At 37.8% G+C, this 23,052-nt stretch overlaps 1 protein-coding gene across 1 annotated transcript; it reads right to left on the reverse strand.

The window, feature by feature from the left end:
- Window positions 1–843: 843 nt before the first annotated feature.
- On the reverse strand, window positions 844–18,101 carry LOC146482007 (receptor-type tyrosine-protein phosphatase S-like). The gene is made up of 9 exons (XM_085107590.1): window positions 18,053–18,101; window positions 17,268–17,918; window positions 16,605–16,720; window positions 14,792–14,847; window positions 13,275–13,420; window positions 12,072–12,371; window positions 10,298–10,597; window positions 2,589–2,885; window positions 844–1,214 (listed from the first exon to the last, which is right to left on the reverse strand). The coding sequence occupies exons 1-9, from the start codon at window positions 18,099–18,101 to the stop codon at window positions 844–846; spliced, it is 2,286 nt and encodes a 761-aa protein (XP_084963716.1).
- Between the last annotated feature and the right edge of the window lie 4,951 nt (window positions 18,102–23,052).

The raw sequence follows: 23,052 nt of genomic DNA on the forward strand, positions 1-23,052 counted from the left end.
AACAATGAGAAATAAAAGAAAATGAATGAATGGTTCCGCGGGATCGTCACAACCAACAGACTGCACCAATCTGCACCATTGACAAATGCCTTGATCATTATCAACTTAACGGTAATATATCAAAAACGAGGCGGGTGTTCTATCTAATTGTAAAACACCAAGAAGTTGGTTGAAAAAACGAATCCCATTCGAGTACTGTTTTTACCAACTTCGAGATCTTTTGCAAATAGGATGAAAAAAAAAATCATTCGAAGTTTTGATATAGCTTCTCAAACCATTTATAATTCTTGGGCAAAACCAAAGCAAAAGTTTACCAAATTTCATAACAATTAAGACCGCATTTCCAAACTTCCTTCATGGTAGTAAGTTTCTTTGTTTTCTGTTCAGCAATTATAAATGAGCTTGAGAGTGGCAGTTTTAACACCAATGCAATCCAATATAGCACGGAAGACCTTGAAATAAATTGTAAGTGGACAAAAATTGTAAAAGAGTGACACAGAGTATTTTTTTCTAAAGGAACCTCAAAGTCGCGATCGTAAGTTCAAATTTTGAGTGGACAGCGCAGCAAAAGCCAGTAAAAAACGTATTTAATCAATCAAACCTTGCGCCACTTGTCACGTGATTTTACATCAACTACACAGAATGGCGCATCGACTGGAGAAAAACGCCGAACAACTTTGCAGTTCATTGAAGTTTAGTTTATTACTCTGTATGACAGTAATGTGGGAAAAGAACGCCAAATGGACAGTGTCATGGGAGGGATTGCTTCTAAACTCTGAATGGAACAAAAATTTCATGTTTGCAGTGGTTTGTCTTGTGAAATACGAGTTTACATCCTCTAAGCTAACGGCCTGCAGCTCGAGTGTCCAGCGCCTGTTGGCACTTTTGATTGTCAAGACCTGTTAATGATGTGTTACCTTTATAAGTAGTAACCGATAATGATGTACTGTTTCCTTCTCCTTCTGATGTGAAAGCTGATACGTTTACCATATATCTGGTATGAGGCTGTAGTCCACCAATCAGCGCGTTTGTTGTTGTATTATCAACTTCAGTGACGTTCGGGCTCATTTTCATCAACCACTGATGTTGCTCCCAGACTTTCACGCGGTAACCTTGGATCATTCCGTTTGAAGGAAGAACTGGGTCCCAGGTCAGCAGAAATGAATTGTGGGTCAGGCTTTGAACAATTGTATTTGACGGCGGTGGAATGGAAACTACAGCAAAATATTTGAATTCCTTTAACACGAAACTTCAAAATTTTGCTATCAAAAAAAGTGACCCTATAAAAGAAATGTTGTGCTTCGCAACACTGGTTATACAACTGAGAATTCACAGACTTAAAAATATCATGTTGACAATACAACAATACGACTTGGGAATAGAAAAACGTGACATACTTGGGATATGGAACAGCAACAGTATGTCAGCTGTTTTTGCTGTGTTATTTGTGTACCCCTGCTTGTAGTGACCAAGGTGAATTTTGCAAGAGGAAAGTTAAGATGATATTAGAGAAGATATTGCTCGACATTTTCTAACCAATATCTAGGATTTAAGGGCTGAGGGCCAATGAGTGCCTTATAATCCCTATAAAAATTTGCCCGGCAGATAAAAATCTAGTTGCTCTGTACAGTATATTAATATATTTATACTTATGGGTACTCCTATCAAACGTCTTCACCCTCACTGGTTCACTGTACGGCCCCGTTCGGCCCCAGTTCCTCGTACACACACGTATCTCATATGTAGTCAATGGCGAGAGCCCTTGAATGTTGTAAGATGTCCCTCTCGATACCCCTGTCTCTCCGTTACTAATAACGCCATCCGTTACAACGTCCCATTTGATTTTATATTTGTCTGGACACTGAGTGCTATTGACGCATTTTAGTGGAATCCAGGTAACTTTTACGGAAGTGGAACTTGTGGCAATAACAGTGACATTTTGTGGCGGAAGAATTAGTTTGGCTGTTGTAGGAAACAATCAGAAATGAAAGATAAGGAATGAATGGGTCTTCGGGACTGTCACAACCAACAGACCGCACTAAACTGCACCATTGGGCCTTGCCTGGATCATTATCAACTTGACGGTTATCTATCGAAAAATGAGGCCACCAAGAAGTTGGTTGTTAAACGAAGCCCAGTCAAGTATTTTTTTACCAACTTCGAGATGTTTGCAAATAGGATGAAAAAAATCATTCGAAGTTCTGATACATCTTCTCAAACCAATGATGATTCTTGGAGATTATCAAAGCAAAAGTTTACCAAATAATATAATAATTAAGACCACATTTCCAATCTTCCTTCATGAAATATGAGACAAATGCATGGCAGTATTGTGGGAAGAGATCATCGAATAGACAATGTCAAGGGAGGGATTGCTTCTAAACTCCGAATTAAACAACTATTTTCATGTTTGCAGTGGTGTGTCTTGTGAAAGCACAAGTTTACCTACTCTAGTTTTTTGTGCCTGAAGTCGCCTTACGAAAAACAACAAGGCTACATGAACCAAGGCTCAAGCCAACGGCCTGCAGCTCGAGTGTCTAGCGCCTGTTGGCACCTTTGATTGTCAAGACCTGTTAATGGTGTGTTACCTTTGTAAGTAATAACCAATAATGATGCATTGTTTCCTTCTCCTTCTGATGTGAAAGCTGACACGTTTACCATATATCTGGTATTAGGCTGTAGTCCACCAATCAGCACTCTTGTTGTTGTGTTATCAACATTTGTGATGTTCGGTTTCATGTCTATCAATCTTAGTTCCCAGACTCTCACTCGATAACCTAGGATCCTGCCGTTAGCAAACTCTTGAGGGATTGGTTCCCAGGTAAGAAGAAATGAAGTGTGGCTGAGATTGCCAACGGCCACATTTTGTGGCGGTATACTGGGTACTGAAAAGAAAAGTATAGGAGGGCGGTAATATTATCATTCCTTCAACTCTGGATATCAACATGCATTTCCTCCACAGTTTTGTGCCTGATTTCCTTTTGTGTCAGTTGGGAGAATTTATTGAGAAACAAGACATTTTATTTATTATCATCTAATATTAAAACTGATGCAGTTATCCTGGAAGAATATGTTCTTCTTCTTCTCATTATTATTATTATTATTATTATTATTATTATTATTATTATTATCATTATCATTATCATTATCATTATCATTATCATTATCATTATCATTATTATTATTATCATTATTATTATTATTATTTATAATTATAATTATTTTTATTATTATGACTTTTGACCTTCGTAGTCTGCCAAACGTTAGTTGCCTCTTAATCATGAGTTAACTTTTGCAACAGCAGATTATCTTGTAATGACATTTTTCTTTCTTTTTTTTTTTTTCAGTGAAAACAATTGAAAAAATGAAGAACGAACAATGAAACTCCTGTGGTAGAGAGATCCACCCTGAATTTCAGTATTTAAAATTTTCTCCCTCGCCATGACGTTAACATATTTCGTTCGTGTAATTATTACAGTAGAAATAGACTATACAAGAACAGGAAAAAGCTACGCAGGGCAAATTTCGAAGATTTTATCGAAGGAGCTCACAAAATCTATATCAACGAGAATTTGACTGCCTTAAGATCACAATTGTTCAAAAAGGTCAGAGAAAAAAAAGGAAGTCAAAACTGGAGAATCTGGACTTTAGATGGCACAATATATGTGAAAACAGATCCTGAAGGTAGCTCTGCTACTCAAATTAAGTGTGAGGCGGACCTTAGCAGATTACGTTGATAGTTTATACTTCATATGTAGCTTAAGCTTAGTTTATTTATTATGCCCGCAGCCTTTATCTTTCTCTTCCTCTCGATCGTCGATCACGTTACAAAACTGATATTATTACAAATTTTGCTTCATTTGCTTCGATGACGGATGGAGGTTTAGGATTTTGCATAGCTTGTTTTTTTCACTTTCGGACGAACGCGGATAAATCCCAGAAGAGTAATTTAAGCGTTAGTGTCCTTTTGTTATTAGCCTTAGTTTAGTGTCAATTATTTTGCAGTCCGTGTTTTGTTTCCTTTTTTGGGGGGCATAATTTTCTTTAGCTTAATTTATGCTCGAATTTTGTTTCTTACTGTTTTGTATAAACAATGTCTAACTTGAAGATTTTGTCACTGAATGTGCGTGGCCTTCGTAAAGCAGAAAAAAGAAGAGCTATATTCTGTTATCTGAAAAAACAAAAAGCTTCAATTTTTTGCCTTCAAGAAACATTCTCAAAGACAGAAGACGAAACTATTTGGCGTGCTGAATGGGGTGGACAGATATTATTTTCTCACGGCTCAGAGCACTCTAGAGGTGTATGTATATTAGTGAAACCAAACGGCTTTCCCTTAGAAACCATAGAAAATGATGAAGAAGGGCGGTATATCTTTGCTAATTTGAAATTAACAACAGAGGAATTACCATTAGTCAATATTTATGCACCAACGGATTGTCGCCTGCAAATTCCATTTCTGCAAAAAATTACCCACCTTTTGGTAACTAAAACCTGTGTTTCTAGGGTCATTATGGTAGGAGATTGGAATACAACGCTTAGCCATCTAGACAAAAGTGGTGGCCTTCCATGGAAAGAAACAATTTATAGGAATGGTTTAGTGAGTTTGATGGCGGAACTTAACTTGGTTGATGTTTACAGAACACTTCACCCAAACACAAAAACATATACTTATGAAACCAAGAGTCAAAAATTAAAGTCTAGAATAGATTACTTCATAATTGCAAAACAATTAATCAACAAGGTAAAGAAAACAGAAACACGATCCTCAATTGCTCCCGATCATAAAGCTGTCTTTCTTAGCCTTGAAATCGATCAAACATTTAAACGTGGACCGGGTACATGGAAATTTAACAACACACTACTGAAAGACGACGAATATATAAATTTAATTAAAAACAATTACTCTTCTATTCAAGAGAAATACAAAGAAATTGAAAGCCGTCAACTGTATTGGGAATTGGTAAAAATGGAAATAAGAAGTATGACAATTGTCTTCTCCAAGAAGAAAAGGTTCAATTTGAGAAACCGTGAAACAGCCATCCAACGTAAGTTAGAAGAGCTAGATAAGGAAATTTGTAATAATCAAAATCTAGACGATGATATTCTAACGGAGTACGAGAACCTTAAAAAAGACCTGTCCGAAATTTATCATACAAAGGGAAAGGAGGCGATGTTCAGATCAAAAATAAGATGGATTGAGAATGGTGAAAAACCAACGAAATACTTTTTTAACTTGGAAAAACGGAATTATGAGAAAAAGATTATAACCCAGCTTAAAACAATAGACGGAGAAATAATCACGGATTTAAGCATGATAAATGAAGAAATAGAAAACTATTACAAAAACTTCCTGACTGCTAGAATCCCACAAGACGAGAACAATAATTTCGACGACAACTTTGCCCGCTTCTCCTCTGATTTACAAAATCCAAAACTAGCTCAAGACGAAGCAAGCGAACTTGAGCAAGAACTGACAAAAGATGAACTACTGAATGCCTTAAAAGGTTTCCAACCTGACAAAACTCCAGGTGATGACGGTTTCACGAAAGAATTTTATGAAATCTTCTTCGAATTGCTATGGAGGAACCTCCTCGACTCTTTCAACGAAGCCTTTCAAACAGGCAAACTGTCTATATCTCAGAGAAGAGGAATTATTTCGCTAATACCAAAAGATGAAAACAATCTTATGGTTTTAAGCAACTGGCGTCCAATAACATTGCTTAATGTCGACTATAAAATATTGGCTAGAGCTATTGCAAAAAGAATAGAGACGAAGATGCCCAAACTGATTCATTCGGACCAAACAGGGTTCGTAAAAGGACGATACATCGGTCAAAATGTGAGGCTTTTAAATGACCTTATGGAATTTACCGAATTAAACAAAGTCCCAGGAATACTACTCTTTATAGACTTCGAAAAAGCCTTTGATACATTAGAATGGCCTTTTATTCATCACACTTTAAGATTCTTCAATTTTGGCCCGAACATTCAAAAATGGATTTCAGTACTCTATAGCGATGTTGAAAGCGGAGCTATAAACGGCGGATACATGACTAATTATTTTCGAGTATCAAGGGGCGTAAGGCAAGGATGCCCGCTGAGCCCTCTATTATTCGTCCTATGTGTAGAACTTCTTGCACAAAAAATACGACAAAATTCGGAAATAACAGGTATTGAACTACCTAATTCCATTGAAGCTAAGCTAAGCCAGCTCGCTGACGACACTACATTAATATGTAAGGACACGATGTCATTACGTGGAAGTATGTCAGTTTTGGGGAGCTTTGGTGAAATTTCAGGTTTAAAGCTAAACAGCAAAAAGACAAAGGCTATGTGGATAGGCTCTTTGAAAAACAACAAAACCAAACCCTTAGAGATAGATGTTCCAGCGGACCCAATTAAGACCTTAGGAACCTATCTTTCAAACGATAGAGACAAAAATAACAATTTGAATTTTTATCTAAAAATTCAAAAGATGGAAACTAAATTAAATATCTGGTTGTCTCGCGACCTTACACTTATGGGAAGAACCCTGCTTGCTAAAACTCTAGGAGTCTCTAAATTGGTGTATGCAGCCTCAATGTTGACTGTTCCTCAAGAAGTTATTAAAAGAGTCCAAACCAAGCTCTTTAATTTTTTATGGAAAAACAAAAAAGATAAAATAAAAAGGGAAGTTCTTTTTCAAGAAACAAGTAAAGGTGGCCTGAACTTTCCAAATTTTGCAACGACAGTTAAAGCACTCCGCTTGAGTTGGATTGGTAGACTGCTTAACAGTCCAACTACCGATGCATGGACAGCTATTCCAAATGCTTTTTTTGAAAAATATGGAGGTCTTAACTTCTTGCTCAAGTGTAATTATCATATAAAGAAACTAGACAAAAATTTACCGTCTTTCTACTTAGAAATGCTAGAGTACTTTAAGGAATTACGTCTAAATCGCCAAGATAAATACAAAAGTGACCTTGTTTTATGGAACAATCAAGACATAACTATTGAAGTTAAATCGCTGTTCTGGAAAAGTTGGACCGAAAATGGAATTTACTACATTCAAGACATTCTGAATGAAAATGGAAAATTCCTAACTTATGAAGAATTTAATCGCAAGTACAAAATAAAAATTAATTTTCTAAACTATTTTCAAATCCTGGCATCAATTCCAGCAAACCCCAAATCAAAGGCAGCTTCTACACCCAGACCTATGAACTTTATTCTCGATGATTGTGATACATTTGACTTATCTAGGGACAAATCGATTAAACTTTCAAAAATGAAATGTAAAGACTATTATCATCTCTTTCAAGAAAAAGCAGAAGTTACACCAACAGCCATAAAAACTTGGGCCAGACAATACCCCGATATAGAATGTAAATGGCAAAAATTATTCCAAAATATACCTCGCCTCTCTACTAACAACAAATTGAGACAATTCTCCTTTAAAATGTTACACCGTATTTTAGTGACCAAAAAAGAGCTCAAACGATTTAAAATAGCAGATAATGAGGAGTGTTTTTTCTGTAATTCAGCTGATTCCTTGGAACATGCATTTCTGGAGTGCCCTGCAGGCCAAAAACTCTTTCAAGAAGCCTTAACATGGTTTAATAATAAGCACAAAGTAAATTTTACTCCATCTAAACAACAGTACCTATTTAAAGACTATGATCCACCCCCGAGTACTAACTCAAAATTAATGCGGAAATTCCAGATCCTTACTGTACAAACTCAGAAATATTACTACTCATGTAAAATGTTAGAAAAACCTCCAAATATTCTAGAATTGAAGTCAGCGCTAATCTTACAATGGAAAGTTGAAAAATGGGAAATTTAAAATTAATTTAAATTAACGAAAACGCACAATTTTTTTTTTTTTTTTTTTTTTAGTAGCGTGTAACCCGCAGTTTGTAAGTAATCTAGTTACTGTTATGTTTAAGGCTATCTGTATTAAATTGTAAGTAGAGTCCTGTTTTGTTCAGTAGCGTAAGTAACCAGTAAGCATGTATTGTAGGTAGAATACTGTATTGTCTAGTGATATATTTAGCCCGTACTGTAAGTAACGTAAGTAATGTGATTTTGCAAACAATAAAAAAAAAAAAAAAAAAAAAAAAAAAAATATTTCGTTCGTGTGTTTTTCGTTTTTCGGCGTTCCTTCGACTCTCCACCGGGTCTGTTCATTGTGCCCCTGACGAGAATGACAGACCTTCTGAGCAGACGCATCTTTGTTTTACTTTCGTCAATCTATGCTGCGTAATTAGAACGAAAGCTACATCGCTTCTCACTCGTTCCGAAAAGATAAGCGCTTTTAATTTTGCAATTTAGAATATCAGAAAATCGATTATTATAAACCTTTTTGACTGCAAACAAAAGAGCTGTCCACTCGCTCGTTCAGCTGTTCATCTAGTTTCGCGGGTTCGTTCACTCGGTTTCTTGCTCGTTCGTTTTCGCCGGCGAGCGTTCGGTGGACCGTTTGATCGTTAACTCGGTCATTCGGTTACCCGTTCGCTCGCTCGGATATTCGTTCTCCCAGGCTTCAGTTTGTTCGTTTGCGTTTCTGGTTTGTTCAGTTGTTCCTCCGTTTGCCGAATTCTCCTTGCTATTCATTGGCTTAAACATGTTGTAAACAATAAAATTTAACCTATAAAAAGCTGTATTAAAACATTACGAAGAAGTTTCTTTCATGTTTTAATTAATACCTATGGCTGTCGTGCTACGTATACAGAGAAAGACTTCCTCTTTCTCCATTGATCTGACACACCAATAACCACATCATTTTCTTACGAAAGGGACATATGGGAACTGTATATATTCCATCACAAAATAACTACAATTTTTAGCTAATTTTGTAAAGTGAAACCACAACAATTTGATGCAAACGAATGTACCTACTTAGAATAAGATATAACGTACTATGTAGAAATTTGGTTCACAGGCGAGGACTCTTGCTTTTACACGTCAACTTACTTTGTTTGTTTCATAAAACAGATCATCACAGTGATCCCATGTGAAAATATTGCTGATTCATTTTGTATAAATATTCCTGTCTTTTTCATACTAGTTAGAACAGCCCATTTTGCATTTGAGTGCTTAACGACCAGGGCTGAGTTGCTCGAAGCATGGTTAGCGCTAACCATTGGTTAAAAGGTATTAAAACCTATAGGTTGTCATGGTATTTAACCCGGGTTAGCGCTAACCATGCTTCGAGCAACTGAGCCGTGATCTTTTAGTGGAAGCGAGGCTGGGTTGGATACAAACCTTGTTCCTTTTCAAATGAAGGTCATGTCGTTCTTGTACTAACTAGTCTGCAGACTATTTAACAATTAGATTATAAGCTCGAGATTTCTATCATGCATAGAAATCGAGAGCGAATAATCTAATTGTTTTAGTATAAATCTACTAGTCGGTCAAATCCATTTCCTTATCGCAGACACTTTGAGAACGCGACGAAGCGGCCGCCATTTTGTTGAAAACCGCTACTCACTATCTATCACAGAATAGATAGCGAGTAGCGTAGCCAATCAGAGAACGGTATTCGAGATAGAACAACTCCAGGTTCGCTCCAGCTTGGAGGCTAGGCCACTAAGCAAACAACTGTAAAATGTGGTAGCCGTCTTTTCTTTTCACAAGATAATAAATAGATTAAAAAATAATAAATAGATTTAATAATGCACAAAATGTCCAGTAACAACAGGGGAACAGACATTTATAGTACAAGTACAGTGTTTAGTGTCATTCGAATCTTACAATACTCTTCATTCGGGTATTACCATAATAGCAATAACCACGTAATTAGGTAATTATTCACAAGATCACCACGATTCTCACTATCAGTCTATTTACTTCTTAAATATGCTTTAATTTATAGGTTAAAAGCTCTCAATTATTACTCTGCTTAAATAAATTAAGGAATTTAAACAACGACGACGGCGATACCAACGAGAACGCCACAAAACAATAACAATCGTTCTGCACGTGCGTTTTTTCGTTTTCGTGCATTTCTTTGCCGTCAACAGCAAATCAACAACATGAAATTATCAAATTCAAGGTTTTGTGGAGAACGTGAGTACACAAATGGTGCATTTTTTATTCTCCGTCCTTACTTGAACGCCGTTCCTATCAATTTAGTTCTCGGATACTCCGCCCACGTTGTACAAGTTGAACTCGAATTGGAATAATCGGAAGTAGTAGAAGTAACTTGAAGTTATATTTTCAAGTGACGTTTTCGTTGCCGTTGCCGTCGTCGTTGCTTAAGTTTCCTATTAATCAATTTGCACTGAGTGAACTCAGTTTCTAATTTAAAACTTACCCCCTTCTAACGTTTGAACCCACACTGGATCACTAAAACTTTCCATCTGTTTCCAGTCTCTCGCAGCCACTTGTATCATGTAAAAAGTGAAAGGAGAAAGCCCCAGAATACGATATGACGTCATTGTTACAGTTACGCTGAATCGAGCACCCAGAACTCCTCCCCTGAATGCTGTCCACAGAACTGTGTAGTTGTATGAAAAACCAGAGACAGGATGGCGTGACACTGGCAGCCATTCAATGGTCACAGAAGTAGTGTTCCTATTTGTAATGGTGACGTTTTGTGGAACTGGGTGAATATCTATAAGGAAAAAAAATTAAATAAATTCAAAACCGCGATATTTTTATCGATATTTTTATCAAAACAGCGATATTTTTATCGTGTATAAATAAAGGTTGTATGTATGTATGTCTCATCGAGGAGGCTTTCCATTTAGCTAAAATTTTAGTTCCGAGGGTTGAAATGCCAGTTGAAGCGTGGATCAAACATTAACGGACTATACTATCATGGATGCTGATGGACGTAACGGAACGACGCGAAGCTGAAAACGCTCCATTATCCATTGCTCCAACATTCGTAAGTTTTTAAATCTACCAAAGAGATGAAAGTTTGGAACAAATGGGAAAAAAAAACAGAAAATTTGCAGAAATTTCCAACCCCAAATTTTAGCTAAACGGATCGAAAGTGCCCCATGCAGCAGGGACACCCAACGACAATTTTCTCTCAGATCCTTTGAAACGTTATTTTAGGCGATCTGGAGTAGCTTTAGAGCTCTATAGGTTCATTTCAGGCAGCACTAAAATATTTTTTTCTGTTCGGTCATTCTAGGGGAACTTGAGTCTTTTCGAAATTAGTAGGGCATTTTTGTCCATTTCCCGAAAATCTTAGGTCTAATTATTTCCTTTCCGAAAATCTTAGCTGACCTTTTTTCGGTACCCGAAACAACATTTTTATCAATCCGAACACACTAGGCCTTAAATTTTCTATATCACGAAAGTTCGAAGTGAAAATTCCTTTTAGAAAATTGTAGGGGGTTAAGGACCTTCCGAACAGATAATTTACCGAAACGATCCGTTGGGTCGAGTTGGGTCCCCCTGATGCAGGGATCATCTTGGAGTACAAGCCAGACGCTATACAAGATAACATGTCTACCTCGATTTCTGAAAACGGACACGGCAAAAGGGATATTCACTGTCGTGTGTTCACGTAGCTCAAACTGTGTGTATTTGTGAGGCAATTACGGATAGTACGCACCGGAAGCACCATCAAAATATCGCGCAAATACATTGGTGTTTTTGTGACGATTTCTTGGGCAACTGGACATCTACATCTACATTTATCAGATTTATACATGACAAAGGTTGCCCATCGTGCCACGGACCTTAGGCCTCTTCTTGTAGTGATTCATCTGTCTTTCTTGGGCCAATTTATGCAGTAAATCTCAATAATTTACAATCTTATCTCATAGCTTTCTTACTGTTCGTACTAGTGTCTCCAATTACGCTGTTTGAGCGCTAGAATTTGAATTTGTAGATTTAAAGAAAGTTTCATTGAAAGGGCTGCACTCGCTAATGATCAAAACTTTGGTTTTAAGTTTGCTGTGATGTCTTATTAGTTTAGAATAAACACCAACGTCGGTTTTTTAACCCATCAAATCGAAATACGAGCAAAATTGTCCATATCTTCAGGGTAGTTTCAGTTGGTTTAAAATCTAGTGCTAGCTGGCATGACCTTTACACATGTCACACAATTCTTGCCGAGTAACGCATCTTACCTTTAGGTGGCGTCTTCACAATAACTGGATCACTCAGGGGCCCATGAGCGTACACATTCATAGCGAGTGCTTGTATTACGTAGGTAGTGTTGGCATGAAGACCCGTAATCTTTGCAGAGCTTACTAATCCATGGGCTACAAGATGCTGGTAATTAGATGCACTTGTATGTTCACGATAAAGAACCAGATAGCCTTGAGGTGCGCCAGCAAAACTTTGCAGCGGAATCTCTTGCCATGAGATCTTTATGGATGTCTCATCCAATGCAGTAGACTGGGTAATATTGGGAGCCTCTTGGGGTACTGTGGGAGAAACAACAGGTACATCTTTCGCTCGCCAATGTCATATATAGAGGATATTACCCGGGGGGGGGGGGGTGGGGGGGGCGAAGATACAGATTTTATTTTGAGGAGATTCCTGTATAGAGGGGCCTGGCCTGCTCTGGTTATTCTCACGTTGTCAATCAACCATCAGAATTTAAACAACTGACAAACAACTTACGTCTTTTTCTACGAACCTTACTGATAAAATTGGCTTAAACGAGTCAGAATTGGTGTCTTATATTGCTATGGTGATGGACCATTTGAGTCAACAACGTGCTACGACTGAACGGAGTCTAAATTTGAATTTCACAACCAAAAAAGTGTGAAAGGGAGGAGGGGCTTGCGCAACGTCTTGTTTAAGAACGTAAAATGCAAAACTGAGACATTCCAGGTACGCAAACGTAGAATAAGACTAATAAAAATCGAGTGCATAACGTATCAGAACTGAAGCGCTGACTTCTTAAGGACGGTGCCTACTTTTGTTATTGGGCATACGTTCCGTGCATCTCGAGATACTCGGGTTTGCTATGGGTAGTGCCAACTGATACAGGGATATTGTTGCGCTGTTTAAAACTATGCGGAGAAAATGAAACTTAGCAAGTGCTCTTGGTATCCAAAAAGAAAATAATTGTTTCTTAATTATCTCTAAAAAATAATGAGTTGTTCCCCCCAATTTTCTTTCTGGATTCCAATAGCCCCTTCTGAGATCTGCTTTCCTCGCATAGTCATAAACCACACCAAAATACTGCTTTATTAGTAGGCACCGTCCCTAACGTTATTTTCTGATAATATAGGTAATAGCTTAACTCATTACAGTCTTTCACAGTTTCAGTGTAATAACAGTAACTGTAATACGATTTAGGTCGATGTATAGCTACGTACTCTGGTCACCAAAATGAATGCTCGCATTTCCAACAGTCATCTCGCCAACAGTTTTGTTAATCAACAGGGCGTTTACCATAAGGATGATCTCATGATATGTCAGATGATTAAACAGCAGGGTAAAATTAGCGCGAACACTTCCAGCCCTAGAAAATAAACCGTATAAATTTTTGACGAGTAGTTGGGGGAGAGAGGAAGGGGAAAGGGGGGGGGGGAAGGGGGGGGGGGTACTCAACGAGGTGTTCATTCAGGGAAGATTCCGCCCAGGCGTCCAAACCCTTTCCATTCATACACCATTTCTGTCAGTAAAGGTAACCCTTTCCGTACCTTTTATAGAAAATGGCACCCCTTTCACATACCTACAGTAGAAACACTGCATCTCTTTTAGGTCGGCCTGTTCGAGATACTTGAAAGACCCTTTTAAATACCTAAATAACAGTTTTCCCGTAACCCTTTTTACACTTCAGCTGGTGAAATCTCTAGCTTTTTATATACCTTCAGCCTGACAAAGGTACCCCTTTGCGAGCGGGAGCTCTCTGTTTCGTACATTTTAAGGAATACCCCATCCCGGGTGAGAATAGGTGAAAGTGTGAAGTTTAGTTATATATATGGCGTAATCAGTAGACTTTGTTCAGCTTGTCAAGAGCATGCGGCTGAAAAAAAGGTACTTGAAGAGAGTCGAGTCATGAGCCACCCATACACCTGAAGGATGCCCTAACCACTTAATTACAGGAGAGGCACTTGTCTGCCTAGAAGATTTACTGAAATATGCTTTGAATACTCGTCTGGTAGGATAAGCAATGTTGAAAGTCCTCCCTCCTCTCTCTAAAGGCTTTGGGGGTAAAGATGTCACTTTCAAATAGAGTGTTGGTATATGTGGTCGTGCATGGGAACCACTCAGTCTGGAATGGCCCCCCCTCCAAAAGGCCACTTTAGTGGTTTAAATTTAACAAATGCTACGCAGCTGTGTATTTGAAGACGATACTGCGTTGGACTGCGAGACAAGATCTGTAACGAAACGGTTTATTAAAATAGTTCCGCAATGGAACTTTAAGCTCTAAAACTCTTAAAGAATCAAACTACTTTCAGCGATAATATAATCTTCTTTCTTCGGCTAAATAGGTTTTCCTTTCATTGTAAATCAATGACGGAGGTTGTTGTTTAGGGCCGCTGGGAACGCAGTCTAGAACGAAGTCTGACAATTACGTAGTCAAACGACTACACTATTCATAGTACCCTAGTTGCTCATGTGATTGTCGGGATTGTCTGCATTTGATTTGCGTTTGGTTTGTAATGACGAGCGCAACCTGAGGAGAGCGCCAAAACTGCCCAGGGGGGCGTCCCCACGGTAGCACTATAAATGCCAACGAGGACCCCCCCCCCCCCCGGTGGTTTTGGCGCTCTCTCCAGGTTGTGCTCGCCTTTGCAAAGTTCAATATCGACAATAATACAAGAATCGAAAATAGGAAACTATAAACAGTTAAGTCAACTGGTTTACTTTTCTAGTTACTTCTTACCTGAGCTGCTGTACTTCCAGGCCATAGAGACGATTGTTTCCAAACAGCTGCTGAAACTTAAGAGACGTGGCGTAATACGATTGATAAAACAATGTTTATTGACGTAAACTTTGACTGTTTAAAAGGTCGATAGCTCGAAGTACGAAGATAAGTAAAGGGGGGGGGGGGGGGGATGGCGGGGGAGACAAAAGCAACACGAGGGTAAATGTTGTCACTCTTAAGAATAAAAGGCGAGGCTCTGATTCCTAAAAAGTCTTGATTTCTCCGACCCGCATATACCGTAATGATTCCATTTAGCGCCCGGAGCGCTTATTTACTTTTGGCACCTCAAGGGAGGGCGCTTATTCGAGACAGGGTGCTTATTCGCGACAGGGCGCAATTTTAAATTTTTTGAGAAACAACCAAATGTTCAAAACAAAACTTAAATAAATATTAAAATAACTAACAATAACTCAAACTGTAACAGTAACAAATTGTTGAGAGTTCAGTTACTTTTAAAAGAATTGTTCATTTTAACAGTAAAAAATATATTTATGAGTTTTTCTATTCGACGTCGATGACTTAAGTGTCACTTGCGTCAATTATCAAGCTATCTGGTGCCGCACCTCTTGACGTCGGATTCTGTGATCCCGTCGACAGGATCCTTGTCATTATGGGGGCGCTTATTGGAATAGGGGCGTTTATTAACAAAAACACATTCGCAGGGGAGCGCTTATTTGGAAGGGGGCGCTTATTGGAAGGAGGTCGCTAAATCGAATCATTACGGTAATGAAAATACAGTTTTCCTTACGTACCAAGTAACTTTCTCGAAAGGCATTTTGAGACATCGCGCATTCCTCTCCTTTTTTTAATTTTATTTTAGTGAGCTTCGCCATGTACAACACCACCAAGAATAATGGACAATTAAATATCAACCAAAGAAAGTAAATAATGGCAGAGGAGTCGCTAAAGCAATAGCCAATTACAGTGGTCCCCTTACCCCTAGAAAACTAACTTAAAAACTCATTTATAATTCATAAGTCCATTGACCTATCAAATGGTCGATAATACATCACGTGCACTGACTTTATATTGATAAACCTCCTCCTTATTGGTATGCAGTGTTTTATCAGCTGACAAAACACTCCTTATTAGTATGTGGTGTTTTTCTCCTATGCGAATTTCCATAGTTCACAAAAGCATAACTGTTATGAACTCTATTGACACATACTTTTGAAGCCGTTCAAAAAAACTCGCAGCACGTGCTTTATCGGGTTTAAAACCACGAGGCGCAAACTACTGAAATAAAATGAAGAAGCGTGCTATCTTTGTTCCACTTTCATAATGCCGGCCACTATTATGAAACTGCCTCCGCAAACTGCCAATTTTAAACTGAACGTAAGCGAAACGTTTTATTTCTGAAATGTTAGAATGAAAGCTGGATCAGTGGACTCAAAAGCTACCACCGCATGATAATACAGTATAACAAAGAGCACCACAGGAAAGTACTGCTCAGTAACTTTCATTTGAATGGTCTCACTTTAGGATTTCATCCACAAACTCAAAAGATAAAACCAACTTGTACAGCATAATAAACAGCACCACAGGAAAGTACTGCTCAGTAACTTTCATTTGAATGGTCACACTTTAGGACTTCATCCACAGAATCAAAAGTTAGAAATACCTTGTACAGCATAACAAACAACACCACAGGAAAGAACAGCTCAATAGCCCATTTTGGAACAGTTACACAGTGTCAATGTTTCTAGATATTTGTTTCGGAGTAAATGAGGCCAAAGGATCAAGTTGATGCAAATTTCGCTTATTTACTCACGTTTGCATAAAGCTTGTTTTCGAAATCCTGATAAATTGAACTTTCTGGGTCTTGAAGCTCATCTTGCCACATCTCACTCAAAAATCTGGCTTCTACTGAAACCCTTTTACTCAAATCTGTAAAAAGTTAAAGAAAGAAAAATTTAATATAGGTTCAGATTACCCAGAAGAAGAAACCAAAAGACGAAAATCTCGATGGCAAATCTTAATACGTTCCATTCTTTAAAATTTCCAACTACAATAAAACAATGTTCCACTGTGGATTTTTTTAAGTGGTGGGGGTGCCTCTGTGAAGAGTATGGTTTCAGGCATTTTTATCTGGAATAGGGTATAAAAAATTCAGAGCTTTGGTCAAGAAAAGGGTATCAATTTTTCAGGAAACTCATCAATTGCTTGAAAAATTTAGTCTAGACTAGGTTTCCCGGGAAATGACACTTTAAAACTGTGAACTCGTTTTAGTTGTTGTTGTACACGTAGAAGATTTTGTTTTGGCTGGACTGTGATAGTGACCGAGTTTATGAAAAATAGCTAGTCTAGGATGGGGTAGAGATCCTTGGTCTTTAGTCTGTATAGGGTTACAAAGTGCGGCACACACCACAACCCTAAACTTTTTAGAGTAACCCCCCCCCCCCTCCCCGGTTGGGGGTATACGTGCACTTCTTACCTTGTGCCACTGTGTAGTCTATCAAGTCCAAGACTTCATTTTCATCCAAACGGTTATCCCAAAATACAACGTCATCTAGTAACATCGTGAGATTGTGACTTCCAATAAAAGAGGATGGCGGTAACTGAGCCATGCTTTGGCCATCATGCTTATCCTCACAGGAACTGGGGTCACTATCTTTTTTGCCATTCATAAACAGTTGAATTTCCCTTTTCTTCTTATACGTGAACGCCACGTGATTCCATGTTGATGTATTAAACGCGGATTGAACCTTACACCTAGAACCGTCATTGGCTATCAAGATTTGGAGAAAGTTATTTTTGTGATTGGTAAAAACCTTTATAACCACTCCGAGGTGGTTATCGTCATGTTGTCGGAGCACAAAAGTTTCATTTCCTTCAAAGTGTAGAATATTGATCCAAAATGCCATTGTTAGACCTGAACTACAACCTTTGGAATTTGAAAGGCACGAAAAAGCTGAGAATATCTCCATTTCCTCGCCATTAAATATTCTTGCGCCGTTTACAGGTCCGATGGTTACCACGTCCGGATCGGTATCAAACTTCTCTTGCTGTTTTTTAAGGTCCAACAAAGTTACAGTATCCAAAGGAAAATAAGCAACTGCGTCTTTGTATATTGTACTGTTGAGAGCTGAAACAAAGAGGAGGATTGTATAATAAATTCACTTCACACAAAGCGCAGTTCAGGATTTTTCGGACGACCACCCCTTGAGTACACTTCATTTATGGAGGACAATCGTCTTTAAAAGGTAAGTGAAATCCCACCTTTCGACAAACCCGTCAATCTTTGCATGTTCTCCTCAATGGTTATCATGTGTCTCCTAGGTTACTAGTTTGGAGAAGTTGTTCAGACAATAAAGGATAATGATGATGACTGGATGATGATGATGATGATTATGATGATTATGATTATGATGATGATGATGATGATGATACTAACTTTATTTACCTTTGGTCAGTGTGCTTACTTCTTGTTCTCTCTTGAAACTAAGATTAACTAGGATTAATTTAAATGCAGATATCCTTTTGTTAAGTAAGAGATCAGGTGTGTAAACACTTAAACCCCATGAGTTTTCGTTTCACACCTCCACATTCCTTTCTTCCTAATTCCTGTTCTTTGTGTTAAATTAATATGTGGAAACAAAAAAACTTTAAAACTTGAAACTTGAAACGTGGATTTTACTAACCATTTCTGCAAAACTCAGTCACGTGTCTAAGACTACCACAGTCACATTTGCCTGTCCGCTGATTACAAACACCAGGGTTCAAACAAAGCTGGTCGCAGGAAGGACCTAAATTTGATAGGAGGAAAGCGAGTACAATAAGGCGAAAAGACTGTCTTGATTTACATGTACAAGGATTCCTCGAGAAAGAACTGCGAGGAACAAAGAGAGCTTAAATTAAGCCTGTATAGAGAACTAAAGTGTGACATCACAAATATTTGAATTTTTGAAATTATGGGATCTATTAAAATTGTTCGCAAAGAACATGATAAAAAAAATGCCTACTTGCTAAAAAATAGCATCTTATCACAATTTGGGAGTGAGATATTGCGACTTTATGCTCCAATGACTCCATACAAATCCTTCTAATTTTGTCTGTTCTACACGTTTAGAACAGAGACAAATTACAAGGATTTGTGTGAGGTCGACGGGAACATAACAATACTTATATCTCAGCCCCGAATTGCAATAAGATGCTTATTTTTGGCAAGTAGGCATTTTGCATTATACTCTTTTAAAATAACTCAAGAAATCCGTCACTTTAGTACTCTATAAAGATGTTTAAAACAACCTCAACAAATAGGTAAAAAAGGGCCAAATCTAGGATATAAGTTGACGTGGTAGAACGAAAGAGACTCTCTAAAGTGTTAGCTTGAAACATCAGCAGTCGAATCAATTTGCTGCTTCCAAATTACCTTATCAACTCTTTTGATAAATCAAACATTTATTTCCACTCCCCACGGACGCAGCAGCACAGTTTCTTTAATACCAAAGAACAAATTCTCTTATCTTGTTCCCATACTTTTCTTATAAAAGTACTAAGGGGAAGTTATTAAAATAACACGAAAATTCACCTTGGGTGATCATACTTAATTCTAATGACCCCTGGGGTTGAATAAGCATTGATATTACAAGGAGAAATTTGATGCTGATCACTGTTAGGGCTTAAAGGGTTAACATGCATATACGGGCTGTGAAGTTCAGTATTTAGCCAACCATTATTGGCTTCTGGTCAAAGTGATGCATTTTTATTACTCCTTTTGGGATTTACAGCCGATGTTCATACATTTTGCATGTTATCCATCTTCTGTTAAGACAAGCTAAATCATTTCGTATTTATGCCAAAAATGTCCACCCAGGTGGTTTGTTAGCTGCGGTTGAAGTTCAGAGTCCAAATGTTATTGAAAGGAGCAATTAAGAGAGCCATAATACAAGGCGTTTGTCTCAAATGGGATATAAATAATTGTATGACTAACTCATCTCTCAAGGTCTACTAAGCTTGAAGCATTGAAGCTTTGAAGCTTTAAGGAAATACTGTCTTCAGTATTGTCACGTGACTTATGTGTATTTAGTCACGTGACAACAAGTATACATAGATTAATATTTTTTACAATACTTATAACAAAAAAAGATATACATACTTTATACGGATACATTACCATAGAATACATAAAAAAAGATTACATACTAAACGGGTACAACACAAAAACTGAAGTGCTAAGTAATGGAGTATTTAACAATTAGATTATGAGCTCGAGATTTCTATCGCGTGATAGCTGATGAGGGCGCAGCCCGAATCAGCTATCACGCATAGAAATCGAGAGCGAATAATCTAATTTTTTTAGTATAAATCTACTAATCGTTCAAAACTAAACAAGTAAATTATATATTTCCTCATCACAGACACTTCGAAAACGCGAAGAAGCGGCCGCCATTTTGTTGAAAACCTCTACTCACTATCTATCGCAGAATAGATAGCGAGTAGCGTAGCCAACTAGAGAACGACATTCGTGATATAACACTAATAGATTTATGCTAATGGTGTTTAAAGGTTGTCAATAAAAGGAAGCAGCTTTTGCTTTTTTTTCGTGTGGATTTCTAATCCTAATTTTTTTCCGCTATGAAACTTTCTGTTAGATAATTCGAACGGATTTTGGCCTTCAGTAGCATTAAAGTGGGTTTTATATTTAACGAGCGACTTTGATAAATTACATGTTTACCTAGAATATTATATGATTTAATAACAAGTTTTCTCTACTTAAAAGTCCAAAAGTTATGTTTAATGAACTCAGATGATTGACAACAAAACTATGCTCTTTTAACCACTCTGTCACCGAAAACTAGAAATCCTTAGATGTTTATGGGTTAGAGATTGTTGTGAGTGTTTTGTTTACAAATACACGCACGCGCTGACCGTACAATGAACGAGAAATTTTCAATACTGCACGAGGTCTTCTTAGGCCGAGTGTAGTATTGAAAATTTCGAGTTCATTGTACAGTCAACAAGTGCGTGTATTTGTAAACAAAACACGAACTAACAGTCTCTAACCCTTTTAATATACCATCTGAGTTCACTGCACGCGATACATGTTAAAGGGAAAACATAAAACGATAACAATTATTATGACAAGACAATTTTAATAAATAAAAAATCCGTAAATAAGTACAGGTGTATTTCAATAACAAGCAAATTACAATTCACAAATACCCTGTACACAAGCTTAGTTATGTTCAATAGCTATAAAAATTGGAAACTACATTTCCTCTTCTCCAACCTGTGCAAATCCGAAGCCATTTGCAATAACGCACGATTTTCATGAGTTATCGCCAACACTGCACTTTCTGAATGTTGTGTTGCGACGTAAATAAAAATCACATGATCGATTTTAACCAACGGGCGCGCGCGTGTTTTGATAGAGAACTCAGATCGTATATTAAATCACAATAAATGACATTAAGTGTTAAAAATCGTGCGTAGTTCCCCATCTCTATTAAGGATAGAAATACCTCTCACTGACTGAAGTTCTGCTACACTGAGTGCCTTCTTGAAAATCTGCAAATCTCTTATGAGACCGTGGTACTTCGTGCTCTCCGCCCAATGAGGTTTCCCTCCTAGGTAATAAACACTTGGGTCTTCTTTCCTCAGGCTGGAATTCGCTGTTTTAGTTTTCACAAAAGCCGCATCCCTATAGACTGTAAGCGTCAGGTTGGTGTGCTCCCATACCACTGCAATGTGTGTCCAAGTGTCGTTTTCTATTTGACTTTGACTGAAAAGGGTGGAGACCGTAAGTAGGAAGGCTTGGAAGAAAGAAGGAAAAGCAGAAAAGCTTGATCAAGGAGGCAGAAGGGGGTGGGGGGGGGGGGGAAGGCAAGGGGAAAAGAAAACACAAAAGTAAATATAAATTTAGAGGAACGTTCTAATACTGATATTCTTTTGTGAATCTGACAAAGGAAGGAATATTTTCTATTATTTAAAAACTCATTGATTCTTAACCCCGTTGACCTATCAAATGGTCGATAATACTATACATCACGTGCAGTGACTTCATAGCGATAAAACTCCTCCTAATTAGTATGCGATGTTTTATCAGCTGATAAAACACTTCTCGTTATTATGCGATGTTTTTCTCGTATGCTAATTTCCAACGATGACAAAAGCATAATTGTTATGAACTCTATTCACACAAGCCTTTCAAGGAATTTTTTTGAAGCCGTTCAAAAAATTCGCAGTACGTGTTTTGTGTTTTATCGGATGTAAAACCACTCGGCTGGGCCTCTTTGGTTTTAAATCCGATAGAACACGCCTGCTTGTTTTTAAACATTACTTAAACCATCTTTTAATTTCAACTACGCAATACATTTATGAATGTCGCAAAAAATGCACCCATATTTCCTCCAGAATATTCACTAATAAGATAAACTACGTTTATCGATTAGAATGGCAAATAACTAGATTAAATAAGAACGTGTCCAGTCACAACCTTAAATGGACAAAACATAGACTGTATGCTTTATTTACTTATGTCTAACGGCTGTATAATACTCTGTAAATAGATAACATTTATAGGTATTTAAAAATAGCTACATACGTTGTACATGCTGACTATTAAGTGTTGTACAAGATTACGTTATATTACTTTCGTTGTTACTAGGGTATTCAATTGATGTGGGTATATAACCTATGTGAGTTATATTCATTGTATTGTTGTAAGTAGTGCATGAAGGGTGGTACTGCTTGTAATTGTAGAAATAAATAAAATTCCGCTCCCCCTTTTCTCTACCCTGGGTGCCAGAGACTTTTCTAGCGCGGTTTCCGGTTTCTGTCAAGTCTTTATAGTGACCCGCGCGAAAAGCCTCTGGACCAGAGCGCCATCCCTTTGATAGCGCCGAACCAATCGTTAGCACGGTTAAATCAGTTAATCCAGATTTTGGACAAGACGGCTGATTGGCTCCGAACGACCTCCTGAGGGACTCTGAATCTAACAGACGCTACAATTGGTTGACAAGAATAGACCAGCACGTGAAAGAATATTTCCAACTGTGCTGTTAACATCACGTAAGCGTTCCTGCGAGAAGTGTAGTGATGGCGGTTTGTGAGAGTTTGGAAAGGGCATTGAAGGAAAGTATAAGCTATGTGCTAGAAAGGTTTGACGGTGTAGAGAAGTTAAGTGATGAGCAAACAAGTGGGGTATTGAATTTTATTCAACGCAGAGTTTAAAAGTGTTGACGGGCCTGCACGACTCCTGCAGTTCGCTAAAAGAT

Source organism: Pavona decussata, unplaced genomic scaffold, assembly GCF_977016875.1.
Source record: "Pavona decussata unplaced genomic scaffold, jaPavDecu1.1 SCAFFOLD_48, whole genome shotgun sequence".
Classification (NCBI taxonomy): domain Eukaryota; kingdom Metazoa; phylum Cnidaria; class Anthozoa; order Scleractinia; family Agariciidae; genus Pavona; species Pavona decussata.